General features: G+C 35.8%; 1 protein-coding gene across 3 annotated transcripts in view; it reads left to right on the plus strand.

The window, feature by feature from the left end:
• The window catches only part of LOC136812753 (gamma-aminobutyric acid receptor subunit beta-1-like), a 49699-nt gene that overhangs the window by 2895 nt on the left and 21080 nt on the right, over positions 1-25724 (plus strand). For 2 of the 3 annotated variants that reach the window (XM_067069278.1, XM_067069276.1), the window contains exons 1-5: positions 12288-13613; positions 14449-14620; positions 15551-15713; positions 16613-16697; positions 19283-19368. In XM_067069278.1, coding sequence (XP_066925379.1) covers positions 13567-13613; positions 14449-14620; positions 15551-15713; positions 16613-16697; positions 19283-19368 — 553 coding nt within the window. In that variant the 5' untranslated portion in view covers positions 12288-13566. Of the gene's footprint in view, positions 1-12287; positions 13614-14448; positions 14621-15550; positions 15714-16612; positions 16698-19282; positions 19369-25724 lie in introns of those variants that run through there. The other variant, XM_067069277.1, reaches the window with a different exon arrangement.

Here is a 25724-nt window from a genome sequence, read left to right on the forward strand (position 1 = left end):
TATTGTTAACTGGGGCCATTAAGCTTGTTCATTACTACATCCCTGTCTCACAGCTCCACTGGAACTTTTTTCCTCAGTGGGGATAAAAATTCCTATTGAAATCCCTGGGATTAAAATTCTATTGTTCCATCAGGTTAAAAAATCCAGTGGGATGGTCTTGGAATACAATTTTTAAACATTGAATTTCAAATAGGGATGCTATCAAAGTCATTTTCCCCGAGATTTTCCCAGTGGGGCTGAAATTCCAGGGTATTTTCCCACCGGGGACGGAATTTTTGCCAAATTTTTCAGTGGGGCTGGGGTTCCAGTTGGGCTGTGACACAGGGGTGTATTACCAACTGCCTCCGATGTGTGTGTAGCCTGACTTCCGTATCTTTTATTTATTTCCGACGAGTTTGAGTTCCTTTAGTTTAAGTGTCTCGGCAGTATCGAATAGGTATCGAAATAAATAAATAATTCACAATAAATGAAACAGGGCTGTCTTTTCGAGCTGTTATGTAACAGAGGAGAGGATTCCATTTCAAACCACCGCAAACAATATTTCAAAATGTTTCGAATGTTTTATCTGGAAGATCATGAAAAGTAGATAACAAAAATGTTTGCTTTAAGAAGAATATATTGCTACACACCCCTGTCTCATAGCCCCTGCGGAAGTTTTTCCCTTTTAGTGGGGATGAAAATTTCTATCGAAATCTTGATGGGGACAGTAATTCTTTTGTTCCCTGCCCAAAGGTTGCAGTAGCTCTGATTTGGGAGTGCAATTTTTTCGATTGAATTTAAGTGGAGATGAAATCAAAGTCATTTTCCCAGTGGGACTGAAATTGTAGGGTATTTTTTTCACCGGGGGTCAAATCGAGGACAAATCCCAGCGGATCTCGGATATGTTTATAGTAAATCTTGCAAGCCAACAAACTTGTTCGAACTAAGGAGATATTCGAGTTATAGAAATCCGAATTATGGAGGCTCAACTACATCAAGAATCATCTTTGGCCGAACCAGAAAAATAATGTATTTTTCTAATTGAACAGTTAACAGTTATAATGCTTTTTCTTGCAATCAGTTAAGTATATTGCTTTTGCGTGAAAGGGTATCGTATATCAATTATCATGTTAAATGAAAAGAATTTCCTTTTGTCACACGAAACAGTTACAACATTTTTTCTGAAGGAAACGTTATGTGTATGATATCATATAAAATGTCATTTTGTTGTGTGTCCAGTGTGAACAGAAAGAGGATTTTGTCAACTTGTTTTTGTCATTTTAAGTTATTTAATATGTGAAATGAATGAAGATTTCTTGGATTGGCTGGTCAAATTAAATGAGTATTTTTTTGGGGGGGGGGTTTAAGAAGTGACTATGTGGAATGTATTTGCTACTTTAATTATAAACGAAAGCTATTAGAGTTTTAATTTTATTTGATCGTCACTTATAAAGATCTTAGAATCTCGAATTAAGTTCTTTAGAAATGAATTGACTTTTTACGGTGATTATTGGGAAGGTTTGACGACTTTCTCAAACAATTTACATTTAAAGGAGCTTAATGGTAATGAGGATATGATTTTTTCTTGACATCAAATCAATCACTTTTATAGATTTGTGGCCTCTGGGGTAGGTTTCCAGGGTTCACTAGCGTTAGTGAATTGAGCATGTGCTGACTGGACCTCCTGGCAGTTTTCGTTTATGTCAATTCTGACGATCCGGGTTTTGTAATAACCGATGATGATTTTATATCAAATGGTTCACTCACTTTGCCGAACAAATAGCATACCGTAGAGATTCTAGAAATAAATAGACATCATAATTACTGTTTATCTGAGTTTCAATCCCATCATCCTTTACACTGATTGCTTTTCCAAGTCAATTGATATTGACAATTCAAAAGTAATAATTTGCACGCATTACAAATCAAGATGAAAAGGATTGCGGGATTGAATTTGGGTCAAATGTTGAAAGTAATAATTATGACGTTTGCATAGCGGTGTGTTATTTGATGATGAAACCGTCCAGGGTATTAACCAATGAAGTATAAAGCCCAAAGGGTTAGAATCGAATCTCCTTGGTAGGATTTGAAGCCAACAAAATCCTACCAAAGTTGCGCGGCCTTGAGCGGCCCGCTTGGTTTTTACACAAATGACAGATTAAAACTAAAATTTACCGCTAATTTTCGAAAAAAATATTACTCGAAAACAAAGGAATTGGTAAATTTAATGCGTCGTCAAAAAACGGCGTATATTTTAAGATTTCACATTTTCTTGCCTGAGAAAGGTTAGAGATTCGATTCTAGCCCTTCAGATTTAAACTTCATTGGTATAAACTGTCATCACTCGACGTATTTTAAGGTTTTCTCTCCAATCGCTTTGAAAATGGGAAGTTTATTAAAAGCTTAATAATGGGCAATAATGTCAGGTCCGTCAGGACTTTCATATGTACCTTAATTAAAAGCTCTTTGAGTAACGAGATTAGAATATTATTTGACGAAGCTGTGTCTATAGGCAAACACGTTTTGGCTTCTAGGTCAAAGGCATTAAGGCGGTTAAGGTCATTTTAAGGCTTTGCAAACTCTAATATGCCATTCCATTTTATATACATACATGGGGTGTACCAACTTTTCCAAGGGGTAATCCAAGAAGAATTTTTTTGACGTGAAAAGGTTCGTTTACCCCCTCTATGGATTTTTTATCGAACAGTACGTGCAATTTCTTAGGTAATCAAAACAGACTCAAAACAAAAGATGCTTAGAAAAACAACAAAATTTTGATGTTCATGTTAAAAAGCGTGTTTTGATAACGTAGGTAGGAGTACATTTCTTTGAGGAAAATCTGAGTTTAAAATGATACGTATATAAAATGTTATGTCATTATCAGGTTTTGCCCACCCTTAATCTATCTTTAGCTCCCTTTTAGCGTATTGATGATTTATAATAGTTGATTGAGTCCATTCAGTGCGGAGTGTCATTAGAGGCAGTTGGTGAATCACCGATACGATATAAATTGATATCTTCACGATTCCTTGGTTACACTTCTCTTCTAACTCGAAGGGAAACGCTTTTTTTCCCAGCTGACACACAACGTTGTTTCAAAGTTCATTTAACGATATATGGACGTTGTGAACATTAAATAAACGTTGAAACAACGTTGTGTGCCACATGGGTTAGGTTTGGGGATAGTTGTAAGAATTATGTTACAGCTGAGTCTCCGTAACTCGAACCAGAAAGTCTGAAGACAAATCACGCTTTTACTCCTGTTACTCGAAATTTTTATGACATTTATTTTTGATTGGTTCGAGTTTCTTGACACTAATATGAACTTTTTCGAGTAAGCACATGTTTTGACTGCACTGATATAATTTTGCAACCCGTGCATTGAGGAAATTTCGAGTTATGGAGTAAGGTTTATAAGGTATGTTAGCTGAAGGGACGAGAAAACTTGTTCGAGTTAAGGAGAAATTCGAGTTGTAGAGGTCCGAGTTTAAAAGACTTTACTGTAATGCTATTATAAAGCGATAGTTTTGTTTAACAGTTTTTTTGTTTATGTCGTTTTAAGATTCAGGCAACCTTATTTCAATGGTTTAACATTAGTTTGATATTTAACCTCAACTCGACCTTTTTTCGTCGGCGTCTCTTTGTGTTTTGAAAAAATGTCTCCAATCAGCGATTACTGTCTAATGTTTGACATAAACAAATTGTTTTTGTCAGTAGTTTTATGTGATTTGTGGTTCTTAGGTTATTATTTTTGGGATGTAGACAATGTTTTCCTTGCTATTTCCAAGCTGAGGATGTGGCTCGCTATTTACTTTGTATACGTTTTTTCATATGCATGAGCTATATCAAGAACATAACGCTTTTATAATCAGAACATTCGTAAGAATAAGTTGAGAACATTTTGAGACTTTCAGGTTCTAAAACATCGAAATTGCACATAATACTCACAATAGTGGAAATGAACATTTTAAGATCATTTTTAGACTGGAAACTAAAAATGTTTAAGAATATTCAAAGGCTTCAAAAATTTAGATGTTCCTATATAAAACGTACATTCTCGGACGGTGGGTGGCGAGATACCCAGAAAGCAATGTTGTGGTGCTCAAGATTTTGATTGTTTTTTTGTTATTTTGTTCTCTTTCGAATCAACAACTTTAACTGGTCCATCAAGAAAATTTCTGTTCTATAACTTTGGCTAACTTTGCCGTTATCGTTTTAGCAGTTGTACTTCAGCTGAAATAATCTAGTGTACCTAGGGAACTATTTTCTTTTGGCCGATCTTAATTCTGTGGGCAAACTTATTTTAATGGGGGCTTCTGAGGGTACTAAATACTGGAACACCGGTTGATTTTTTCCTAAAATACTGGCGTGTACCGGCCGAAATTTTCCTAATACAAGTCAAAAAATCTTCCGAAGAATACCGTAAATTTCGGTCTATACCAGAACACCGGCCATTTTGTTAATAATTACCGGAATAGCGGTGAAAACCGGATCTTGGAAAGTCACCCCTCCAATACACGTATTTTTATAAGGAACCTTAAATTTGTTCCGACCCTGGAGTTCCTCATTTTTCCAGAGAGTTTCAGCCTCGAAGTGCCTTATCGAGTTCCTTATTTACTTTAGCTTCTAAGTTAGGATTTGCTAAGTATGTATTGTGTGTATAAAATGTTCAACTTCCGTATTTTTTCTCTTTTTGACACATTGAAAGTCGTTTCTGCAACATTTTATCATCTTTTTCTTTATGTTATTGTAAAGCTATGTAAGATCAAGTTTAAATCTTACTGTTCCTTAAACTTGATTTCTTATTCTCAGCCTGAACAAAATCAGGCAAAATTCCTTCGGTATTTCGGAATGCTGAAATGTTGTTTCGGTATCGGAAATCCATGAATTTTTGCTTCAAAATTTCGGTATTATGAAGTTTTTATCCCCCTTTTTCGGAATTCATACATGAAAAATCAAATTTGATGAAAAATTAGTCAAAACAGCGAAAAATACCCAAAAAATCGGTATCGGAATTGTAAGTATTTTTTTACGAAATTTCGGAAATTTTAGCAAAATTTGTTCGGTATTTCGGAAATACCAAACCCCGTACGCCCCCCTTATAGATGTGTTCCTTATTTAAAAAAACGTGTATAAGGCCTTATCTTATTTGAAAACGGGTATGTAATTCTATATTATAGAGCCAGCTATGATAACTATTTATTTTTGGGATTACATTGTCAAAACTAACACACAAACGTCACGTAACCTTTTAGGATTACATTGTCAAAACTAACACGCAAACGTCACGTACACTTTTTTTTTTTATAAGAACAATTTTATAAGAACAATGAGGCTCAAAAATGCCAAAAAATAAGAACAATTTAAGAACAATCCTGAGCCTGGAGTTGCTGAGTTTTAGGTAAAATAAGGGCCAAATTAATGAAATTAGGGTTCAAACCCAAAAATACCCCCAAATTGGCCCTAAAAATAAGAACAGCCGAGCCTCAACAAAAATTTACTGGTTCTTATAAAAAAAAAAGTGTAACCTGTTTGGTGGAGTCACTTACTCATCTCAAGTTATTTTAAGTAATACTGTTTGGACTTTAATCTGATCTAAACCTCAACATCAAAAATTACTTAAATTTTTTTGTAAACAAATTTCATCAAAATAATCTATAAGATGGAGAACATTTTATTCCTAATATAAAGAATATCTAGAATTCGAGAGTAGTCTCCTCCGTTGGAGTTGCGCTGAGAATACTCAAGAACGATGACATTGAATACACGTTTTTTTTTTTATAAGAACGTCAAAAATTTTCGAAGCCTTCGGATGTTCTTAGCTTTTTGGGTTCGAAGCCTAAAAATGTTCTTAAAATGTTCTTATTTTCAGCATTTTTTGAGCATTTTGATGTAATTTCTTAAGAAATTGCATGTTTTAAGTCTCCAAAGCCTTAGAATGTTCTTAGAATGTTCTTAAATTTTTGGGCCTCGAAGCCTTATGTTCTTATATAGTTTGTTCTTATAAAAAAAAAACGTGTATTGATTTCCCCTTAATGTTTTTAACATTATCTATAATATGAGAACTTCTTGTCTTAGATTAGCATTCCCTATCGATTCAATTTTTTTCACATTTGCATGCTGCGTGTATAGTGTGGAAATAAATCTCAGCAATCTTATGTAAACTTTAGAAAAAAACAATTATGAAAATTTATTAATAAGGGAGGAAAGTAGAAAAATTTAGTATAACGGAAAAATCAAACCAGCTTTAGTGGAGACATAATAATATGGGATCGTTGAGATTAAAGCTTGATCTACTTATATTTTAAATTATATTTCATGGAATCCAATTATATGGTAAGGTATAATATGTGCATAGACTAAACTAGACGGTTCCCGTCGTCGCAAACGCCGATTTAGCTTGCGCATTAAAAGCCCTTAGGATGATAAAGATGGTAGGTATTGTTGATGCTCTTTAACTTTATTTTTAAGGGGAAATTGAATTAGTTTTCGGAGTACATCGAGTAGTTGGGAGATTTCTCGTAAATACCTTTTTATACTTCAAGTTCAATGTAAGAATATGACTTGAAATCTTCACATTAGAATTAGCTCAGTAAACAATAAACTGTCAATTATGAGAGTTTCTTCAGGAAGTTTGAAGGCGATTTCAATTTAATCGAAAACGGGAACTTATTGAGCAGTAAAACAGAGAACAGTATTAGAAGTTTATTGTGGCTTGGATCACGAGATTTACGTTTGGGTACGTTTCGAGAAATTCTCCTCCTATCATCGGACAATGTGGAGGATGATGATGATGTGTCCGTTGTTTATAGATGGTCTTAACTTGCTTCGGTTCTCGAAATCCTATGTTGGTTTTCGATTGTCGTACTTCTCATATAATGTATAGAATGTGGAGGTTGATGATGATTTGTGTTTAATGATGGCCTTTAGACGTTGGTTTGTCTCTTTCTGTCATCGATTGGTTATTGGTGTTTTGATTTTATTTTTGCTTTGCTTCGGCTTGTGTTCGTATATTTGTTCGTGTTTCCCTAAAAAATATCAATTACTGAAACAAAGAAGGGGATGTGGAGGATGTTTTCTCCACTATTTGTATTAAGACCTTCTGATTACCCATGATTTATCCAATGTAATTTCCTTAGGTAAATTATCTCTTGAATTTATGAGATTATTCATTACTCTGATTTCAATTTCGCCTCTCTGTCTGGATGTTAGGAACCCAAATATTGGGTAGAATGTATGTTAATAATGTGTTTCTCATCCTTAAAGGAATAAATCTCTTGAGTCTCTTTTATCTTTCTGACCCTGATATAAGCCTCAGTATCTATCACTTTCCTTTCGTCCCAATTAATGAGATGAGAAAAGTATGCACGTTTTTTTAAGAATATTAAAAATATCTTTTAAACCCTTCGGATGTTCTTAATATGTTCTTAATTTCTTTTGTTTTTAAATGTTCTTGTCAATTTTCTTAAGAAATAGGGTGCAAAGTCTTAGCTGTTCTTAACTTGCTCTTAATATTTTGTCCATCGATGATTTTTGTTTTTATATAGTTTGTTCTTATAAAAAACGTGTGTGCGCATGGATTCATTGATGAGAACAGTATAGCCGAGTTTATTTTTCTCATGGTGGTTTACATTTTAACCATACAGATCCTATAAAATAGCTCAGTTGCTCAAACAGTTAAGTGACATGTGTGGTTTGTGCACAAACGTTGGATTGAAAGTAAAATCCATTGATAGATTGATTCCCGGACAATTCCCCCCTGGTGAATTCCCCCCCGGTGAATTCCCCCCAGTAAATTCCCCCCTGGTGAATTCCCCCCCGGAAAATTCCCACCCGGTGAATTCCCACCTGGTGAACTAAAAAATCATGTAATTTGAAATAAGTGATTTTACTATTTATCTTATAAAAATCTGTGTAGACGACTATCATGTAAAAATCTTTCAGTTCTTTTCTCAGAATAAAAAAAATGGGCGTTGTGATTCCTAAAACTTGTAGACTATCATGTAAAAATCCTTGACCCTAAAATTGGAGGTTTGTTTCGATTGAAAGTTTTAAATTAGTCTCTCTAAGGGTCGGAAAATTTTGAATTTTTAGGAAATTTTTTGATTTCCAGAGAAAAAATTGTAATAAAGTCTCTCTAAGGGTCAACTTTTCAGCAAAAATCAGTCTCTCTAAGGGTCGGTTTTCGGAGGTCCCGTCCGCACATAGCTCTCATTCGCCAACCCTAGTACCCCCCGGGGTTACAGTCCATGATTTCGAAATTTAAAACACATATGAAAATATATGGGTGGGAATTCACCAGGGGGGAATTCACCGGGTGGGAATTTTCCGGGGGGGAATTCACCAGGGGGGAATTTACTGGGGGGAATTCACCGGGGGGGAATTCACCAGGGGGGAATTGTCCGGACACCGATAGATTGAACTATTCAAGAACGCATAGATTAAATGAGAACAGTATGCACGTTTTTTTTGAGAACATTAAAAATTTTTGAACCCTTCAGATGTTCTTAACTTTTTGAGTTTTAAGTCTCAAATGTTCTTGACATGTTCTTATTTTCACTATTTTTTGAGAGTTTTTGTCCGGCCTTGTGTTCTTATATAGTTTGTTCTTATATAAAAAACGTGTAAAGCGATAGTTTTTTTCCTCATGGTGTTTTACAATTTAACCATAAAGATCCTATAAAATAGCTCAGTATGTTTTTCAGACAGTGAAGTAGAACGCGCGTTACAAACGTTGGCTCGACGTCCATCTAATATCCATAACATCCATGGAATGTAAGATGAACGTTGAAACAACCATCCGTAAAATGTTTAGCATTTTCATTTATTCTTTGGTTTAGTGGTTAAATTTGAATAAATACTGGCATGTTTGTTCTGGCAAACGTCTTGACAATGCTTTTGTCAATATCTCACGTGACGTTCTTTTGCGAGATTTTTTGCGCCCCTTTTTTGCTTTAACTTAAAAAGACGCTCCACTGAGCAGTTTGTTAAAAAAAATGTTTTTGAGTAAAGACTGACGTCCAAAAAATATTTTAAAGCAGTTTTTCACTTGTGTGCTTGAAGAAGGGTGAAAATTAAATTTATAGGACCTGAATCGTGATAGTTTATTTTAAAGTCTTTGTGAAAATTGGGTAAGCGGTGCTGCTCATCATAATGTCCGATACTAACTGTATTTTCTGTAGGGGACCCAGTCACATCATAAAAGTTATATAGACGAGGTCCGTTACAGGGATAGCAAAGGTGTGAAATTTACATGCGTGGAGTATACTGTAGCGAGTCCCTGACTAAAAACCGAGATTTTTCATCCCGTTTCCATTGCGTAGAAAAAAACGCAGGTGTCGTCTAGTATAGGCTAAGTTTACTGCTGTAATGGCGGTATACGGAAAAAAAATCTGCGTTAGAGTTTCGAAGAAACGACTGGTTAACTCCTTACCGACTGTAAACTCATTTCGGCAAAACCCGTTTGCGAATTTGCTTCGGCTTTGGGCATTTACTTAATGATTTGTCTTAGACTATAGCATATTCTTAAAGTTTAATAAATCTCCTGAAAAATCGTGAAAATCATGATAGTTTATTGGGATCTTTTCACTGATGAGATGTTGTTTCAATCATTTTTCTCATTTTATATGAATGAAAAAGGTTATTAAGATCTATTGATTATATTATCAGTGTGTGGGTTCATATAAGTCTTGCGGTTGATTTTGAACTAAATATTTCATTAATATGAAAAAAGGGAAACATAATTCCTTCCTCTTACATACAACAAAATTCTATCGATCACCTCTGAATTTGTTCTTTTTAGCTAACCTAAGAACAACCGAGAAGAAAGTTGGATTTTAGATATTTTTATCTTGACAAGACATCTAAGTGACCGTTGAGTTTGTTCTTATTTATAACCGGATAGCTCATTCGGTAGAGCATTGGCCTTACAATCCAAGGGTTGTAGGTTTGATCCCAGGCTACTGTTAACTCGGCGAATGAGTAGCTTGAATTGTGTAATCTGATCTAGATGGTAAGTTACTGGGACCTGATAGTAGGTGTGGCGCTCCACCTCAGCATTCGACCCACCAGGTCTAGCGCAAATAGAAAAGGGGGTAGACTCCCCTAACTCCTGGTTCCGCCAACAGCCACGTGATACATATACTTATTTATTTTTATTTAGCAAGGAAAATTATAAGTAATAACAAAAAGCAACAAAAAGGAGATTCTTGATAAACAAATGGATAACGAAAATGGTAATGGTACTGAAGGCACATCAATCTTGGATATAGCAGATGCGGCAGATGAAATTGAAAACGACCATAAGGATATCATTGATGATGCTAACGATTGCGTCTTTGTAGATGATCCACCTATAACTGGAACCGCCACAACTGATGGTGGTGGTGGTGGTGAGAACTCACATTTTGTCAAAACAAAACACCGAACACCTTACACTGTAGCATTTGATGAAAACCTACCAACCAGCCCACGATTGGAGGATAGTTCAGAACATGATGAGTTGGTACGCAAAAGAAATCATTCTTTCTATCAAGACTCATTACCAATCAGCCCTGGTAAAGGTAGTATATCATCTCCTACGTTTTCTAGGAGGGGTAGTAACCAGTCAACCAAATCGTTCATCAAACCAAAACTCGATCGTCCTTGGTATTTCATCGACTTTAATTGCCTACCAGAAAAAGTATCCTACATGGTTCAAGAAATGAGATATGCAGCAACTCTTCCATATCTATTCGTTCTGTTCACCACGTTCGGGTTAACGCATTCACAAGCTGGAATTATCCTCGGTGTACGCTTAATTGGTACTCTTATTGGGAATTCAGTATTCGGAATTATAGCTGATACAACTAAAAAACATAAGATAATTGTTTTAATACAAGTTGCAATGTCTTTGATTTTGTTTTGTTCGCAACTATGGGTAGCCTCACGTTTTGGTAATCCTGCCACTAACGTATGTCCAATAACCTTGGTATCAAACACAAACTCGACAATATCTAATCAAACCGTCTCAATAAACTCGACAACCACTCAGACTCCTTCGTTGAAACATAATCATGGTTATAACGATGAAAACCAAACAATCTTATTCTGGTTAATTTTGATCATTAACGTTTTATTATGCTTCTTTCAAGAATCACTTGTCAGCTTTGTAGATGTTGCGGTTATCAGAAAAATTGAGTTATCACCTTATCAAATTGAGTTTGGAACACAACGCAAATTTGGAACACTCGGCTACGCACTCGGCATAACTATCACTAAAGCCATTATTGATTTAGAGACTGAAATGAATTTCTCATGCACTTCCATCATCTTTGCTATCTACCCTGTTATGTTAATTTTCGAATGCATATGCATCCAATATATGCTTAGTTCAGTCACGTTTACAGTCCAAGATGAAACAGATGTAGTCTCGATAACAACGGAAAAAAACTCGCCACAAAAAAAGAAGAAGCTAACATATACAAGGAAAGTCATGTCCAAATGCACTAGCCTTAGTACCATCATTTTCTTCTTAACAGCTATCATTATAGGAATGGAGATTTCAAGTAAAGCTTTCTTCATTATCTCTTATATAGAAGAACGTAACTCGTTACCGCTCTTCTTCACCCTGTTCTTCTGGATCAGTTCCATCTCAATTTTCATTGGCTTTGGTTGCTCTTCCTATTTACTAAACAAACTTGGAAGCACATGGAACTCTCTCATTTTAGTTCTTTTCGCATATGCTATCAAGTTCTCTGGATATGTTATTCTACCTGGAATCTGGCCTTTATTAGCATGTGAAGTTCTGGATTTCGTTTGTCAAGGGATTGCTATAACGGCTATCATCAGTCACGTGCAGCGTATCAGTTCTGTAGACATTTCAACATTTATGTTCGCCCTTACAAACTCCCTTGTATTTGGACTTGGTTTTTTTATCAGTAGTGTTATGGGTGGATATATTTATGAATATTTTGGTGGGCGTATTTTTTACAAAATTCACGCCATTTTATCATTAGCGTGGACTTGTGTTTTGGTTTTGTATCGACTGACTGTTCGATTGAGAGCTGGTAAGAATCGAATCAGAGAATCGTTTGTTACTGAAATGCAATAATTGACTTTAAAATGGAAAATATTTTGATAAATTTATATAAAATAAAGTATTGGGCAGGCTTCTGTTAATCCTCTCACAAAAACGTTTCTATAAATGAAGGTATATCCAAAGAGGTCTGCAATTCAGACTACAGTCGTGTATGGGTAATGTTATTGTTTGTTTCCGCCTGACCCATAGTGTACAAGAGGGGTTAAGATCCCATCAAACAAATGACTTCGCAACAAATGGGCTTTTCCAGAAATAGTCCGTGCCCCCCCCTGTCGAGGATATCGGATATCCAGGGGGTTAAATATCTACAAAGGTAAGGTAAAAAATACGATATCCAGGGGTAAGCATCTTTATAAGAGAGGATATCCAGGGGGTTCGATACTTCGAAAAATCAATATCTTCAACAGTGGGGGTAAATTTTTTTCTGGAAAAGCCCAATGTTATAACCCTTACCTTAAATCAATATACCATAGTCCCACCACTAAATAGATCCCCCAACTTAAACTTTTCAAATCAAAGCATTCGAATACCCGCTGTCTTATTACAGTAGACTCTCGTTTATTTGAAATTCTTATCTAAGTTCGATTCTATAATTCAAACTTATTCCTTGTTCCCTTCAAGGAGAATCCCTCTTATTATACTTTCGAGAATTCGAATCTCTCTGTAATTTGAACAAATAAGACTCCTCTTTCGAGTTCGAATTAGCAAGAGTCGACTGTACATAAGAACATTGCTAACATTATTCAGTTCTGGGGAAATGATTTCCTTCTTGAAAGTGTAGAAAGGGAACTCGAAAAAGAACAAGCATTATCTACTTAGATACGTCCCACCTAACCCTATTTATCTCACTCTGCGTAATCCAAAAAAGTCCCACCTAAAGAAACAGAACCAAAATCAACTAACCCCCTGCAGATTGGGGGATGCACACTGTGTAACCATGTAATCTAGATAATTTTTTTTGACACTGCAGTTGACTCTCTCTAATTCGATTTTCAAGGGACCAAATATTTTTTCTTCGAATTAGAGAAAGATTCAATTATAGAAAGTATTTAACGAAGCTTTCCTCTTGACAGGAACTGAGATTTGTTCGAATTAGAGAGAGATTTGAATAATGGAAGTTCAATTTAGAGAGTTCACTGAACTTATAAATTCATAGAAGCTGGTGTTTCACTTATGCGGTTTTTTAACAGGCTTTTTTTTGGTTTGTAAAGAAAGCGATGTTTTTGAAGGACGTCAAACAGATTTCATTCAAGTGTCTGACATTGATGATTAATATTATATAAGTAAATCAAATTTTTAGGTACCTCCTAGAGAGAGCTTTTCAGTAGACTCATTACTTCATACGTATAAGATATTTTAACATGTAATATTTAACAAGAAGGACTATAGCTATTTTAATCAAAATTTTATGAGCAAATAAAATATCGTATCTGAAAAATCAGTTTTCCGCTGTTAAGCATTTCTTGGTGCTTTTCGTCTCAAATTTTCGTTGTTTAATATTGTTAGTAATGAATTTGTGGCATTTTTTCTATGTATTTTCCATAATCACTTTTAGGTATGTTTTGATCTTACCGTAGTACTGACTGCATGAAAACGAAAGTAAAAGGGACTTTAATCAGATGCGGTGGCATTGAGTTTCAAAGACCCGAAAGGGCTAGAGTTGAAACTATTAGTAACTATTAGTATGCGTCGCCAGATTTCAAAAAATATACCGAGTGAAAAAAATAAGGCTTATAAAATGGGTCCTTCAATTAGCGGATACCATGGGGGGAAAGGTTAGTGTCCGCTAATTAGAAGTGACCGCCCTTTAAAAACTTATAGAAATTTTGGTATAAGTACTATAAAGGGGTTAAGTATAGTATGTAAAATTTTGGTCCGAAGTGCTTTTATAGAGACACTGGGAAATGGGAAATTGGAAATGGAAGATTAGGAGAATGATTATTCAAAGGAAACAATTTAGTTTTTATGAATCATAGTAGTCTTGAGGTCACTGTAATTTATCATTTCTATGACGTAAGGGCTAGATGTCGTGCTTTAAGCTCTTCCAAGCAAAAACAAGTGAATATCGCAAAAATATTAGTGCTATTGTTTTTGAAAGCACGCGAAGCTTCTGATTGGTCAAGCGCTGGAATTCTATTGTAGTGTCACGTGACCTAGGTAGGATTTCCTACCTAACTACGGAACACTTTTCAGCAAAAGTACAACATCTAGCCCTTCGGGCTTTATAAATATATTATCAAGATAACGTGTGGATGCTGGACGAAAACCAAATAAAGAAGGCTTAAATTTGAACACTTGAGCAGAATTCTTTTGGGGAATCACTAGCTATGGAAGTTTTGTGTCTTGGTTCAGAAGGAAATTTTTGTTTTTTGATTTATTAAATTTTATAGGGTTGTGTTTGGTAGTGAATTGCTTCGTGGTAGTCAAGTCACATACATCATGAAGAGATTGTTAGAAAATTATGATCGGAGAATTGTTCCCATTGAGGCTGACAGAAAACCAGCGGAGGTTTATATCTCAGTGTACATCACCGGCATGCGACAAACAGAGAAATCTGGAATGGTAAAGCTCACGGTCGGATTTTAACATTCAAACACCCCTGTGTCACAGACCCACTGGGGCCCCAGCCCTGATGAAAAATTTGGCAACAATTTTGTCCCCGTTGGGAAAAATACCCTAGAATTTCAGTCCCACTCCAAAACCATCCCACTGGATTTTTTACCTTGGAACAATAGAATTTTTATCCCATTAAGATTTCAATCACAATTTTTATCCCTGCTGTAGGAAAAAGTTTCACCGGAGCTGTGAGACAGGGGTGTATTTTTAACTACACTCGGCCCCCACTCGACTCTCTCTAAATCGATTTTAAAGCGTTCATGAACTTTCTTCGAATTAGAGAGATATTCGAATTACCCTGGCGTTTTATTTGTCACTTTTTTACTGAAAGGATCTGGGACGTTATAGTTTGAATTACAAAAAGATTTTAATTACAAAGGCTAGGATTACAGAGAGACTTAACTGAATGCGGATAATATTGAATATGTATATTTTTGAAATATGGTCTTTTTTGGGTTAAGTTTTATAGGAGCGTTAAAGTTTTTCTAAATAAAAAGGGTTATGTACATCTAAATTTGAGACCAAATTCACTGACACTTAAAATTTAACCCAAAGAGGTTGACAATCAACTAAACACACCCCCTTCTCACAGACCCACTGGGAACCCTTCCCACTGGAAAAATTTGCCAAAATGTCGACCCTGGTGGAAAATTATCTTCCAATTTCTGTCCCCACTGAAAATGATCAAATAAGCCCATCCTCACTGCAAAATATTATATTTCCCATCCCCACTGAATTCTATGACTTGAAAACAAAAGAATTGAAATCCCCACTGGTTTAAAAACTCTTACCGGGTCTGTGAGAAGGGGGTGTCTAAGCGCCCGTTCAAGGGAATAATCCTTTGTTCATGTGTTACCTTTTTTCTACTTTTTGTAGGGTTACTCATTCAGTTGTTTCTTCCGAATGATATGGAGAGATTATCGTTTAAAAAGTGAAAACATTCAAAAAGAAGATTTCAACATATCTGAACCAATCAGGATCACAATGTCTCATAAGTTTGTGGAACGTCTTTGGATACCAGATGTTTATCTCACTGAAGGTTTTATATTATTTCAACCACTGACCTTTATATACCCTGGACCAAGTTTCTCAATCCCGGCCCTACAAAATCTTTGATTGGAGCTTTTTGAAAAGTGGTACCCTAATGGCGGCACTACTCAATAACGGTGTGAATACATTGAGAGCGCTTAGATCTACTTTACCTCGAATTTTTTTGATGATGTAGCGCCGTAAGACGTCCTTCTTTACGGGCACCAATTCAAAAAGATTCGATCAAATATGGTGGCTATAGCTTGGTCCAGGGATATATAAAGGTCAGTGATTTCAACCTATTTTATTTCAAAATTTATTACAAAACAAAATGTTAACGAAAATTCCATAACTCAGAGTTCCATGCACCACTACGTACATACGTCATTTGTCAAATTTTTAATACATACATGCAGAGTTACACCTCTTGTATAGGGTACAGTACATGAAAATTTCAGAAATTCATTCATCATCATACTAACTTTTGAGGATCTTGAGCATTTATTTTGACTGCTTTCCCGGGGGAGGGTACTTAGACAAATGGAGGGGACTGGCATGTGCCGCTATTAAGAGTACCTTTTTTGGACCTCCAAAGTCCCGCTAAGGGTTGCAAAATCAGAAAATCAAAAATTTCAGTCCCATTAAGGGTCGGCAAAATAGGAACATTTCAACTTTTTACCCTTACAAACATGGAAATTTGGTCAAATTACTCCCAATATAGGTCGTAAAATTCACATTTTTCCTCCTTTTTAGTCCCACTAAGGGTCCGAGGGTCGGAAGCCGGGCGGTACATACCCATCAGCTCGTAAACCTAATACCCCCTTCCAACGGGACTGTTTTATCCATGGATCAAAATTTGTCAAATAATTACCCCCTCATCATTGACTGTGTCTTTGATTTTTTTCGCAGGAGATAAAGTTTCATTACAAGACATCACTCAACCAAATCAAATGTTATGGCTCTACCCTAATGGCACTGTTCTTCTTAGTCAACGGTTAGTGGACTTCTCTTGATAACTTTGTTATATAGATTGCCTAAAGGAACAATCTTGACAAAAATTATTGGTTCCCTTGACCTCCTTCTAGCTCCACCACTGTCAGTAATTTGTCGAAATGCGCGACAAAAGTGCAAAATACTTCAAAACCAAATTTTCTGAGATATCCTCTTCCTCCGTTTGCCTATTTGCCACACCATCAACGTTTTAAGCATTCCTTGATATTTCAGAACCAAAGATAGTGTGTTATTATTATTACTGGAAAGGAAGATGAATAAACCAGCTGCGCTGGAAGCTCCGGCTTAAGAGATTAAAAGATGTGAAAGATGAGCTTGTTGAGTTAGTTGTGTTAGAACGTTGCCAACAAACTGCTAATCAGAACAGATCAGAAAGCAAAGTAATAATTCTATTGCAGAGCGAGTATGAGAAATAATCTTAACGAATAAATAAACCAGCTGGAAGTTTAGCTCTTCTAAGTGATTACACGTGCACTTTCTTGCCTAAAGAACCAACCCCACCCCCCGCCCACTCATCCTCGACTAAAAAGTTCAAAATTGGAGCTAAAGGAGATAAACATTTAGAAGTCAATATTTCCAAGTTCTTGATTTGATTGTCCAGATAAAATTTCGGGGAGAAAAATAGCCTAAATTAGAGACCACAGGCTTTTAGCTAAGCATTATTTTTCTGTTGGGATAATACTTGGGGGAGAGTAGGATAAACCAAATAAAATGGTACAATATAGTGTATGTAATAAATAGTGGTATATTTGGAAAAAACCTGTTTCAGTTTGAAAAATCTTCAAAAGGAACGGTCGCCCCAGCCAATGAAATTACAACAAAGTCCAAAAAATATCACTTTCAGTTATAACACTGTGAAAATTTCTCCGATCTTGTTCAAATTTACACAGGAATTGTGTTTTAGTACCCTTTATTGAATTCTCAGAGTGATATGTTTGTAAAATATCTGTGTCGGGTTTGAAAAATCAAAAGGAACGGTCGCCAGCCGTGATGAAATTACAACAAAGTCCAAAAACGATCATTTTAAGCCATAATACTGTGAAAATTTCTCCAATCTTGTTCAAATTTACACAGGAATTGTGTTTTAGTATCCTTTATTGAATTCTCATAGTGATATGTTTGTAAAAGATCTGTGTCGGGTTTGAAAAATCAAAAGGAACGGTCGCCAGCCGTGATGAATTTACGACAAAGTCCAAAAACGATCATTTTAAGCCATAATACTGTGAACATTTCTCCAATCTTGTTCAAATTTACACAGGCATTGTGTTTTAGTATCCTTTATTGAATTCTCATAGTGATATGTTTGTAAAATATCTGTGTCGGGTTTGAAAAATCAAAAGGAACGGTCGCCAGCCGTGATGAATTTACGACAAAGTCCAAAAACGATCATTTTAAGCCATAATACTGTGAACATTTCTCCAATCTTGTTCAAATTTACACAGGAATTGTGTTTTAGTATCCTTTATTGAATTCTCATAGTGATATGTTTGTAAAATATCTGTGTCGGGTTTGAAAAATCAAAAGGAACGGTCGCCAGCCGTGATGAATTTACGACAAAGTCCAAAAACGATCATTTTAAGCCATAATTCTGTGAACATTTCTCCAATCTTGTTCAAATTTACACAGGAATTGTGTTTTAGTACCCTTTATTGAATTCTCATAGTGATATGTTTGTAAAATATCTGTGTCGGGTTTGAAAAATCAAAAGGAACGGTCGCCAGCCGTGATGAAATTACGACAAAGTCCAAAAACGATCATTTTAAGCCATAATACTGTGAAAATTTCTCCAATCTTGTTCAAATTTACACAGGAATTGTGTTTTAGTATCCTTTATTGAATTCTCATAGTGATATGTTTGTAAAATATCTATGTCGGGTTTGAAAAATTAAAAGGAACGGTCGCCCAGTCAACAAATGATGAATACAAAACAGGATCATTTTCAGCCATACACATAACACCACAAAAACTGCTCAGTTCGTTTTCAAATTTGCACTGTAATGTTGTAATTTTATTATTCTCTTTCGAATTCCAATGGATGTGTGTTTGAAGGTTTCATTCCATTGTCAAGTTACAGAGTTTTATGGTTTTGTGCGTCCATAAAACTAACTAGAGAAGTTAGCCATATGCAAGATTTAAGCACTCGAGCAGCTGACGATTCATGGCCAAAATTTCTCCAAAGTCTTTCCACATTGTTAGACCAGTATGCATCAAACTTCTCATAAATCATGTCCAAAACATCATGAATAATGATGAAAATGATCACTATCTTTCACTGAGATTTGCAGCTAAGCCCACTTTCGGCGGCCATCTTTTTCTAAATACTTTCGCAATATTATCGAAATCCAGATAACCCGTTTTTATTAAATCGGAATAGATCATCGGATTAGATAAACAAAAAAAATGTCTTGACCGTTGTCGGAAGAGAGAATTAAAGGCTCCTAGGCCGGAGCAAAAACTCCAACCTAGTGTAGAGAGATGAAATATGATGTCTCTGTTCTCGAAAAGAATTACATCAAAACAAAACGAAATTTGCTTAATTAAACAGTGCCGTATAATTTACAATTTCAGATTGTACGTTGAATTGGCGAAATGTCAAATGAATTTAGAACGATTCCCATTTGACAAACAGACTTGTGATTTCGGATTTGAATCTTGTAAGTTTTTTTGGTTCATATTCATAATAATAAACCAAGATTAGTCTTCCAGAGTTTGTCTCGCGTTTATTACAAGAACTACAATCAAACCTCCTAGGAAATCTCACTCTAATTTGTTATTCAACCAGTGGACCAAGAATTTTATTCTAGTTAGAAAAACATATTATTGATCCAGCGCGCAGCAGAATGGACCTTTAAAAAGCAACTGATCGAAAAGATTTTGTCTTTGTCGGGGCCTGTGTGCTCAATAAATTAACAAGTCCAGGCTAAACCAACCGCCGATCTAGAATTTTTGCCCCGCCGACCCGCGCGATGTTTGACCTATGTTTTGGATTGAATTGGTAGTAGAGTCAAATTTCCCGGTTAGATTAAAGGGTTGTTTCAGGTAGGGTCAGGTAGGGTTAGGGCTAGGGTTGGGGATGGGAGTTAACCCCTGGTTAGGGTTTTAGCTCCCGGGTAGAGTTTGGAGTAAATACCATGTTTATAACGAACTTTGAATCCTTAATGCAGTTGTGACTGGATGGCCGAGTGGTTAAGGCGCTGGCGTTCTAATCATAGGTGCTTTGTATATAGTTGGTTCGAATCCCATCAGCGGCAAAAATTTCGAAATTTCGGGAAATGCATCAAAAACTTAGTAACTCAAAACTCATAACTTAGCAATACAAAGCAAGTGTCAAAGAATAGAAACTCAGAGTGGAGGATGGGAAGGAAATTTTTTTGCGTCACTTAAGGAACCCGGTACAAACGACATTAGGCTATTGCCACGTCACCTAGACCTTCACGCCGCTCCGGCTTCTTGTGTTATCTTGTGACAACAGAAGACAAATAATTAACGGCCTTGAAATTAATACGCAGAAAATTAACTTAAGGGCTCTGACCGTAGTGGAATCTTTAATATTTGCCACGTACAAAATTTTGGCATGTTATACATTTCCTGTTAGGCCAACTATCCTTGATTCTGAAAATTTAAGAATAGCATAATGAAAAAAATTGATGAATACTTTTGCGAAGATGAGTATTTCAATTTTAAAGAGCTTATTTTCAGTGAAGAAAAATCCTCATTCGTGAGGCCAAGTTATTTTTGGATGGGGAATTTTTAATCTTGGGAACCTTACTGACGGCAAATCTTGAATAAACAAGCATGGTGGAAAAACTCGGGTGAGTTAGGGCGTGTCTAGATTTTTAAAAATCACAAATCTCGAATCCGCGACCAATAGCACCCATTCTCAGGGACTCACTTATGGATTTTTAGATGACCTATACCTTAAGGTTTCAGGACCCGGTTGTTACGTAATTAAATATTAACCTAGAAATTAATTATTAAAGAAAGTGTGAATTATCACGTCATCAAATTATGACGTCATAAATCGTAAATTTGCTCTAACTCTATAAGTACATGTCGAATCTTTCTCAAATTTGGACCAAAGATGCATCCTAATGGTGCCGAACTTTTCAATGAAAATTTTTTAGAAAATTTTGATGACGTCAGCAAAAAATGCAAAAAATCGAAAAATGCAATTTTTTGCTGATGTCATAAAATTTTTGCAAAATTTTTTTTTAAAAAAGTTACATTTCAGTTGGATGCATCTTTGGTTCAAATTTGGGAAAGATTGGACATGTATTTTTAATATTATAGCGAATATACGATTCATGACGTCACCAAATTCGATCAAATTATGACGTCATGATTACAATTTCTTTAATAATTAATTTTTGGGTTAATATTTAATTACGTAACACTGGATCCTGAAAGCTTAAGGTATAGAGGTACTTTAGAGCCCCAAGTGGATCTCTGAATCTGGCTGCTATTGGTAGCGAAAACTTAGGGTAAACTGTTAGGTTTCTGAGACTTGCCCTAAGTCACTCGAGAATGTTCATTCTGATAGGAGGTGGGGGCTGCCAAATCACTAACAGGTGAACATTTTCGAAAAGAAGGCTAGTACACAAAAATAAGAGCAAGAAATATTCAAAAAATGGTACGTAAGCTAAGAAAGCTTAACACATTGACTTCCAAGCCCGAAGTGCTAGACTCGAGACTCCCAGATGGGAAATGAAGCCACTTCATTTCCCATCCAGAAGCTGCCACGCCTGTCACGAGAAAATCAACCATACCATAGTGTTTCACTGTGATTTTTATATTATATGATTGCTATAGGCCCATTGCATGTACTGTGGAAAGTAGTACAATACTTTTATTGCATTATATGGTTATAATGATTGTAATGAACTGCAAATCTTTTATACATATCGACACTTTTTTTAAACGCACAATAGTGCTTTTCAGAATGACGTGAAAAAGAACGGCAGTTTCAGACACACCATATATCGCGACTTAGCCTTTTTATGTATACAAATTTTGGCGACAAAAAAAATACATAATTTCCACAATTTTTTGGAGTCTGTTAAATGACGCGCCTTACGCGCCCACGCGGCTTCCATTTATTGACGCGCCCACGCGCCCACGCGCCTTAAGCGCCTGAATTTTGACGCGCCTCATTATCAACGCGCTCTAAATTTTTGACGTACAGTATTACTACCTTAAATTTTTATAAATTTCATGATACCAATCGAATAGATCAACCAACAAAAACCCACCCACTTGGAAAAAAAATTCAACAATTTTTTTAACAATATAAGGGAAAAATAAATCAGACAAATTAATTTGGAAATTAATACTACTTGTTTTAAAAATATGCTTACGCATCAGCCCTATCTGACCAATAATAATGTAATGCCTATGTATACATATTCTACCATTCTTTAAAAAGAAGTAAACTATTTTTGACCAAAGCTTCGGCATCACATGATTAAAGAAAAATTGTTAGGAATTATAGGAGATTCAGATTGAAGGAAACTTATTGAAAGTTTTGTTACGAAAATGATGCTTGTAAAAAAAAGTACTATGTTTGATTTATGAAAAAAGTTATTACCGAAGGCCAAATTCCCTTAAATCAAAAGTTATTGATTGGTTTCTTATAAAGACGATGCTTAAAAGAAAAATAGATATGCTCACGTTAAGCACAATTCCTTCCTGGCTTTGCTAAAGAACTAATTACCGAAAGCCTAATTCCCTCAAATCAAAAGTTATTGATTGGTTTCTTATAAAGACGATGCTTATAAGAAAAATAAATATGCCCACGTTAAGCACAGTCTCTTACTTGCTTTGAAAATACTGCTTACCGAAAGCCTAATCCCCTCAAATCAAAAGTTATTGATTGGTTTCTTATAAAGAAGATGCTTATAAGAAAAATAAATATGCTGACATTAAACACAATTCCTTACTTGCTTTGAAAAGAACTAATAGCGAGGTTAAATATCGGGTTTGCTCTAGAACACGTTTCCATTGAGTTTCTCGTTCTAGAGCAAATCCGATATTTTTGCCCGGGGTATGTCTGCCTAGCTTTCGGGTTAGCCTGTAGAAAAGTGCCGTAGCGTGAACGAAGGCTTCAAAAACTCGTCTTAAAGGCGCGTCGAAATTCAGGCGCGTAGGGCACGTAAGGCGCGTGGGCGCGTAAGGCGCGTGGGTGCGTAAAGCGCGTCATTTAACAGACTCAAATTTTTGCCTTGCCTTCGAAAGAAAATGCTCTTAATGTACTTAATAGAGCAATTTACGACAGCTCATGTTCGTGAAAATTTCTTTTAACGTTGTGAAAATATTTAACTTTAAAATCTTAAATCAAGATATTACAATTTCAGCATACTTTCAGCCCTTGGAGGATTAAAATTTTAAGACACCAGTGCTATTGAATTATTGAAAAGGTTATTAACCAATTTCTTTTTCTGTTCGGTGATAAAACTAATGTTAATAGCTCCTGAAATAATAGAGCTTTCGGCATGAAATTTTCTATAAATTCTTAACTTAATGATGAGTAACGTTATCGTTAAAAGTTAACCTATATGATAAGGATCATGTGTGCCAACTTTCATCTAAAAAGACCCACTAAATCATAAAAGTTAACGGGTGGTACAGGAACAGCCCCCCTAGTATGAATAGGGTTAAATCTTCTAAACAGTTTTAAATGTATTAACAGTGAAAAAATGACCGGAGGGTCATATGTGAAATTAAATGGTGCATTAAGATAAACATAATTCCGTTACGTGTGCCCGTTGGGACCTTTACTTAACCCATGTTAGAATTAGCCCGTTGGCATACACTAACGGATTCGTGCTCCTTTTATACACTACTTGCGGTTTTGTAGAAGTATGTTAAAATCAGCCAAAAATCCAAGTGAGAAAACGTTACTCTGCAATTCCTAACCTGAGATCAGATTGTGGTTGTTTTCTGCTCACCACGCTGAAGCTCTAAAGGGATGGGTGAAAACATAACAATCTGACGAATATGCAATCTTGGAATCGTAAGGACCACGTCGTCTAAAAGGACTGGGGATGACTACAAAGTTGCGTGATTGTGTTTATGAATAGGGCGCCGTATCAGTTTTTGACTTTCTGGTTCACAACAAGACTCTTGTTGTAAAATTTTCCGTGGAGGACTATTTTCCTCAGATGTATAATTTTCAAGCGCCTTTAGAGGTTTACCGTGCGTAAGAATCCCGGGGGCACTCGATCTGAAAACGACCATACGTTCGGCCCAAAATTTGGCTTCTAAAATCGGACCCTTACGGTGCAGTGAATTTCCATGAAAAATCATACCCTTACAGTGCTCTTTTTCAAAATTTCTCGCCCATAAGGGCAAAAGTTTTTGCAATTTTCCAAGAAAATGTGGAATTTTTCCTCCAAAATTGACAAATTTTGTGCCAATTTTACCAAAAAATTGGCCTTTTATCACAATTTCCTACCCTTACAGTGCAGTTCAGTGCAGTTTTGTAATTTCCTACCCTTACAGTGCACTAGCTGAACTATCAAAAACCTACCCTTAAGGGCCGAACGTCTGGTAGGTCATTTACCTTGAGTGCCCCCTCCCCCGGGGGTAAGAAAATAATGAACAGCTGTTCTCAGGCTAGCAATTCCCCGATTGGCTTTTTAAGGGCTCTGGCGATAGTCAAAAACTTCATTTTGGTATTTGAGCATAAAAGTTATGTTTCAGGTTCCTTCACACTTTTAACAAAGAATCGCCTTTACAAATCGCATTTTAATTAAATCCCTCTTAAAAATAATTAAGAGTTTAAACAGTTTGTCAGGATTAAAAATGAGGGTAGTACTAGTACTAGTTTGACATTTTTAAGCAAAATCAAACCAAAGAAAAAAATGAAATTTACCTAGGGAATCCCTCTTAAATAGGTTCCAAAAACAGCTAAGAAGAAATCTAAATTAAGGGGTTTCAGACTTGACGGCGGAGAGAAGTTTGCCCCTTTTTTCGTCCAGTATGTCGGAATTTAACGAAAATTGGAGGGAATTTCGGAAAATAAATCCACTGTCAGAGACAGAGAATGGAGAAGGGCTATTTTAGTTTAGAAAAACGGAGTTTAGCAAATAATTGGTCAGAACTTCGGGATTGGTTTGATGGTTTGACTGAGATTGGGAGCATTTTACGTGATGGCAGAATCAGGAGGTACCACCGTATTTAGAGCAGAAAAAGACACGATGTTATTTGTTTCCTTTATAACAAACACCACATTGAGAAATTTCCCAAATCTGAAGAGAATCTTTCCACGTAAGGGTTTTAGTTTGTATTAAACACTCTTTGCTGAAAAGATTATGAAATGAGAAAAGATGTATGGTTAAGTTAGGTTTCTTGAATAAACACCCCCTTGACAGGAAAAATATCATTAAAAAACTCTTTGTCATAGATCCTTCACTTGGAAATGTCGTGACATTTTCACGACATTTCCAATTACATTACATTAAAATCATAATGCTTAATTCACATGGATCCTAGTCTGTACACAGGCCCGATATCTACGGCTAATTTAAAAATTCATTGATGTAGAGGGTCTGTTGTCATTGTCTTTTCTAATTTGAGAATTTTCAAACCGACCGCTACGATGCAGGTTTTCCTATGAATCCCGACTTGTGCAACTTCTTGACGTAGCTGGCATTGGCATCTCTCCTTAATATGGTCAAACCAGTTTATCCTTCTTTTATTCACCATGTCAAGGATATCTTCTTTATTTCATTGAAGATGAAATAGTCAAATACTTATTCCACTGTCTTTTTTGAGCTGAAAACAAAATTGTTATTTATTGAATTTTTGATTGCCTAATTGCTATCACCACTAAGTGGTAGCGATAAATTTTTACTGGGGACAGGGGTGAGACAGGGGTGAAAAAAACGAGAAATTGCCTTTGGAATTGCTTTTGTTAGAATTAGCTATTTATAAGAGCAAAGGAAATTTCCGGCTTTTACTCACGTCGGGCAAGATGAGTGACGTCATCAGAATTTGCCAAAAGTTACCTTAC

Source organism: Clytia hemisphaerica, unplaced genomic scaffold (assembly GCF_902728285.1).
Source record: "Clytia hemisphaerica strain Z4C2 unplaced genomic scaffold, Clytia hemisphaerica genome assembly, whole genome shotgun sequence".
Lineage (NCBI taxonomy): Eukaryota > Metazoa > Cnidaria > Hydrozoa > Leptothecata > Clytiidae > Clytia > Clytia hemisphaerica.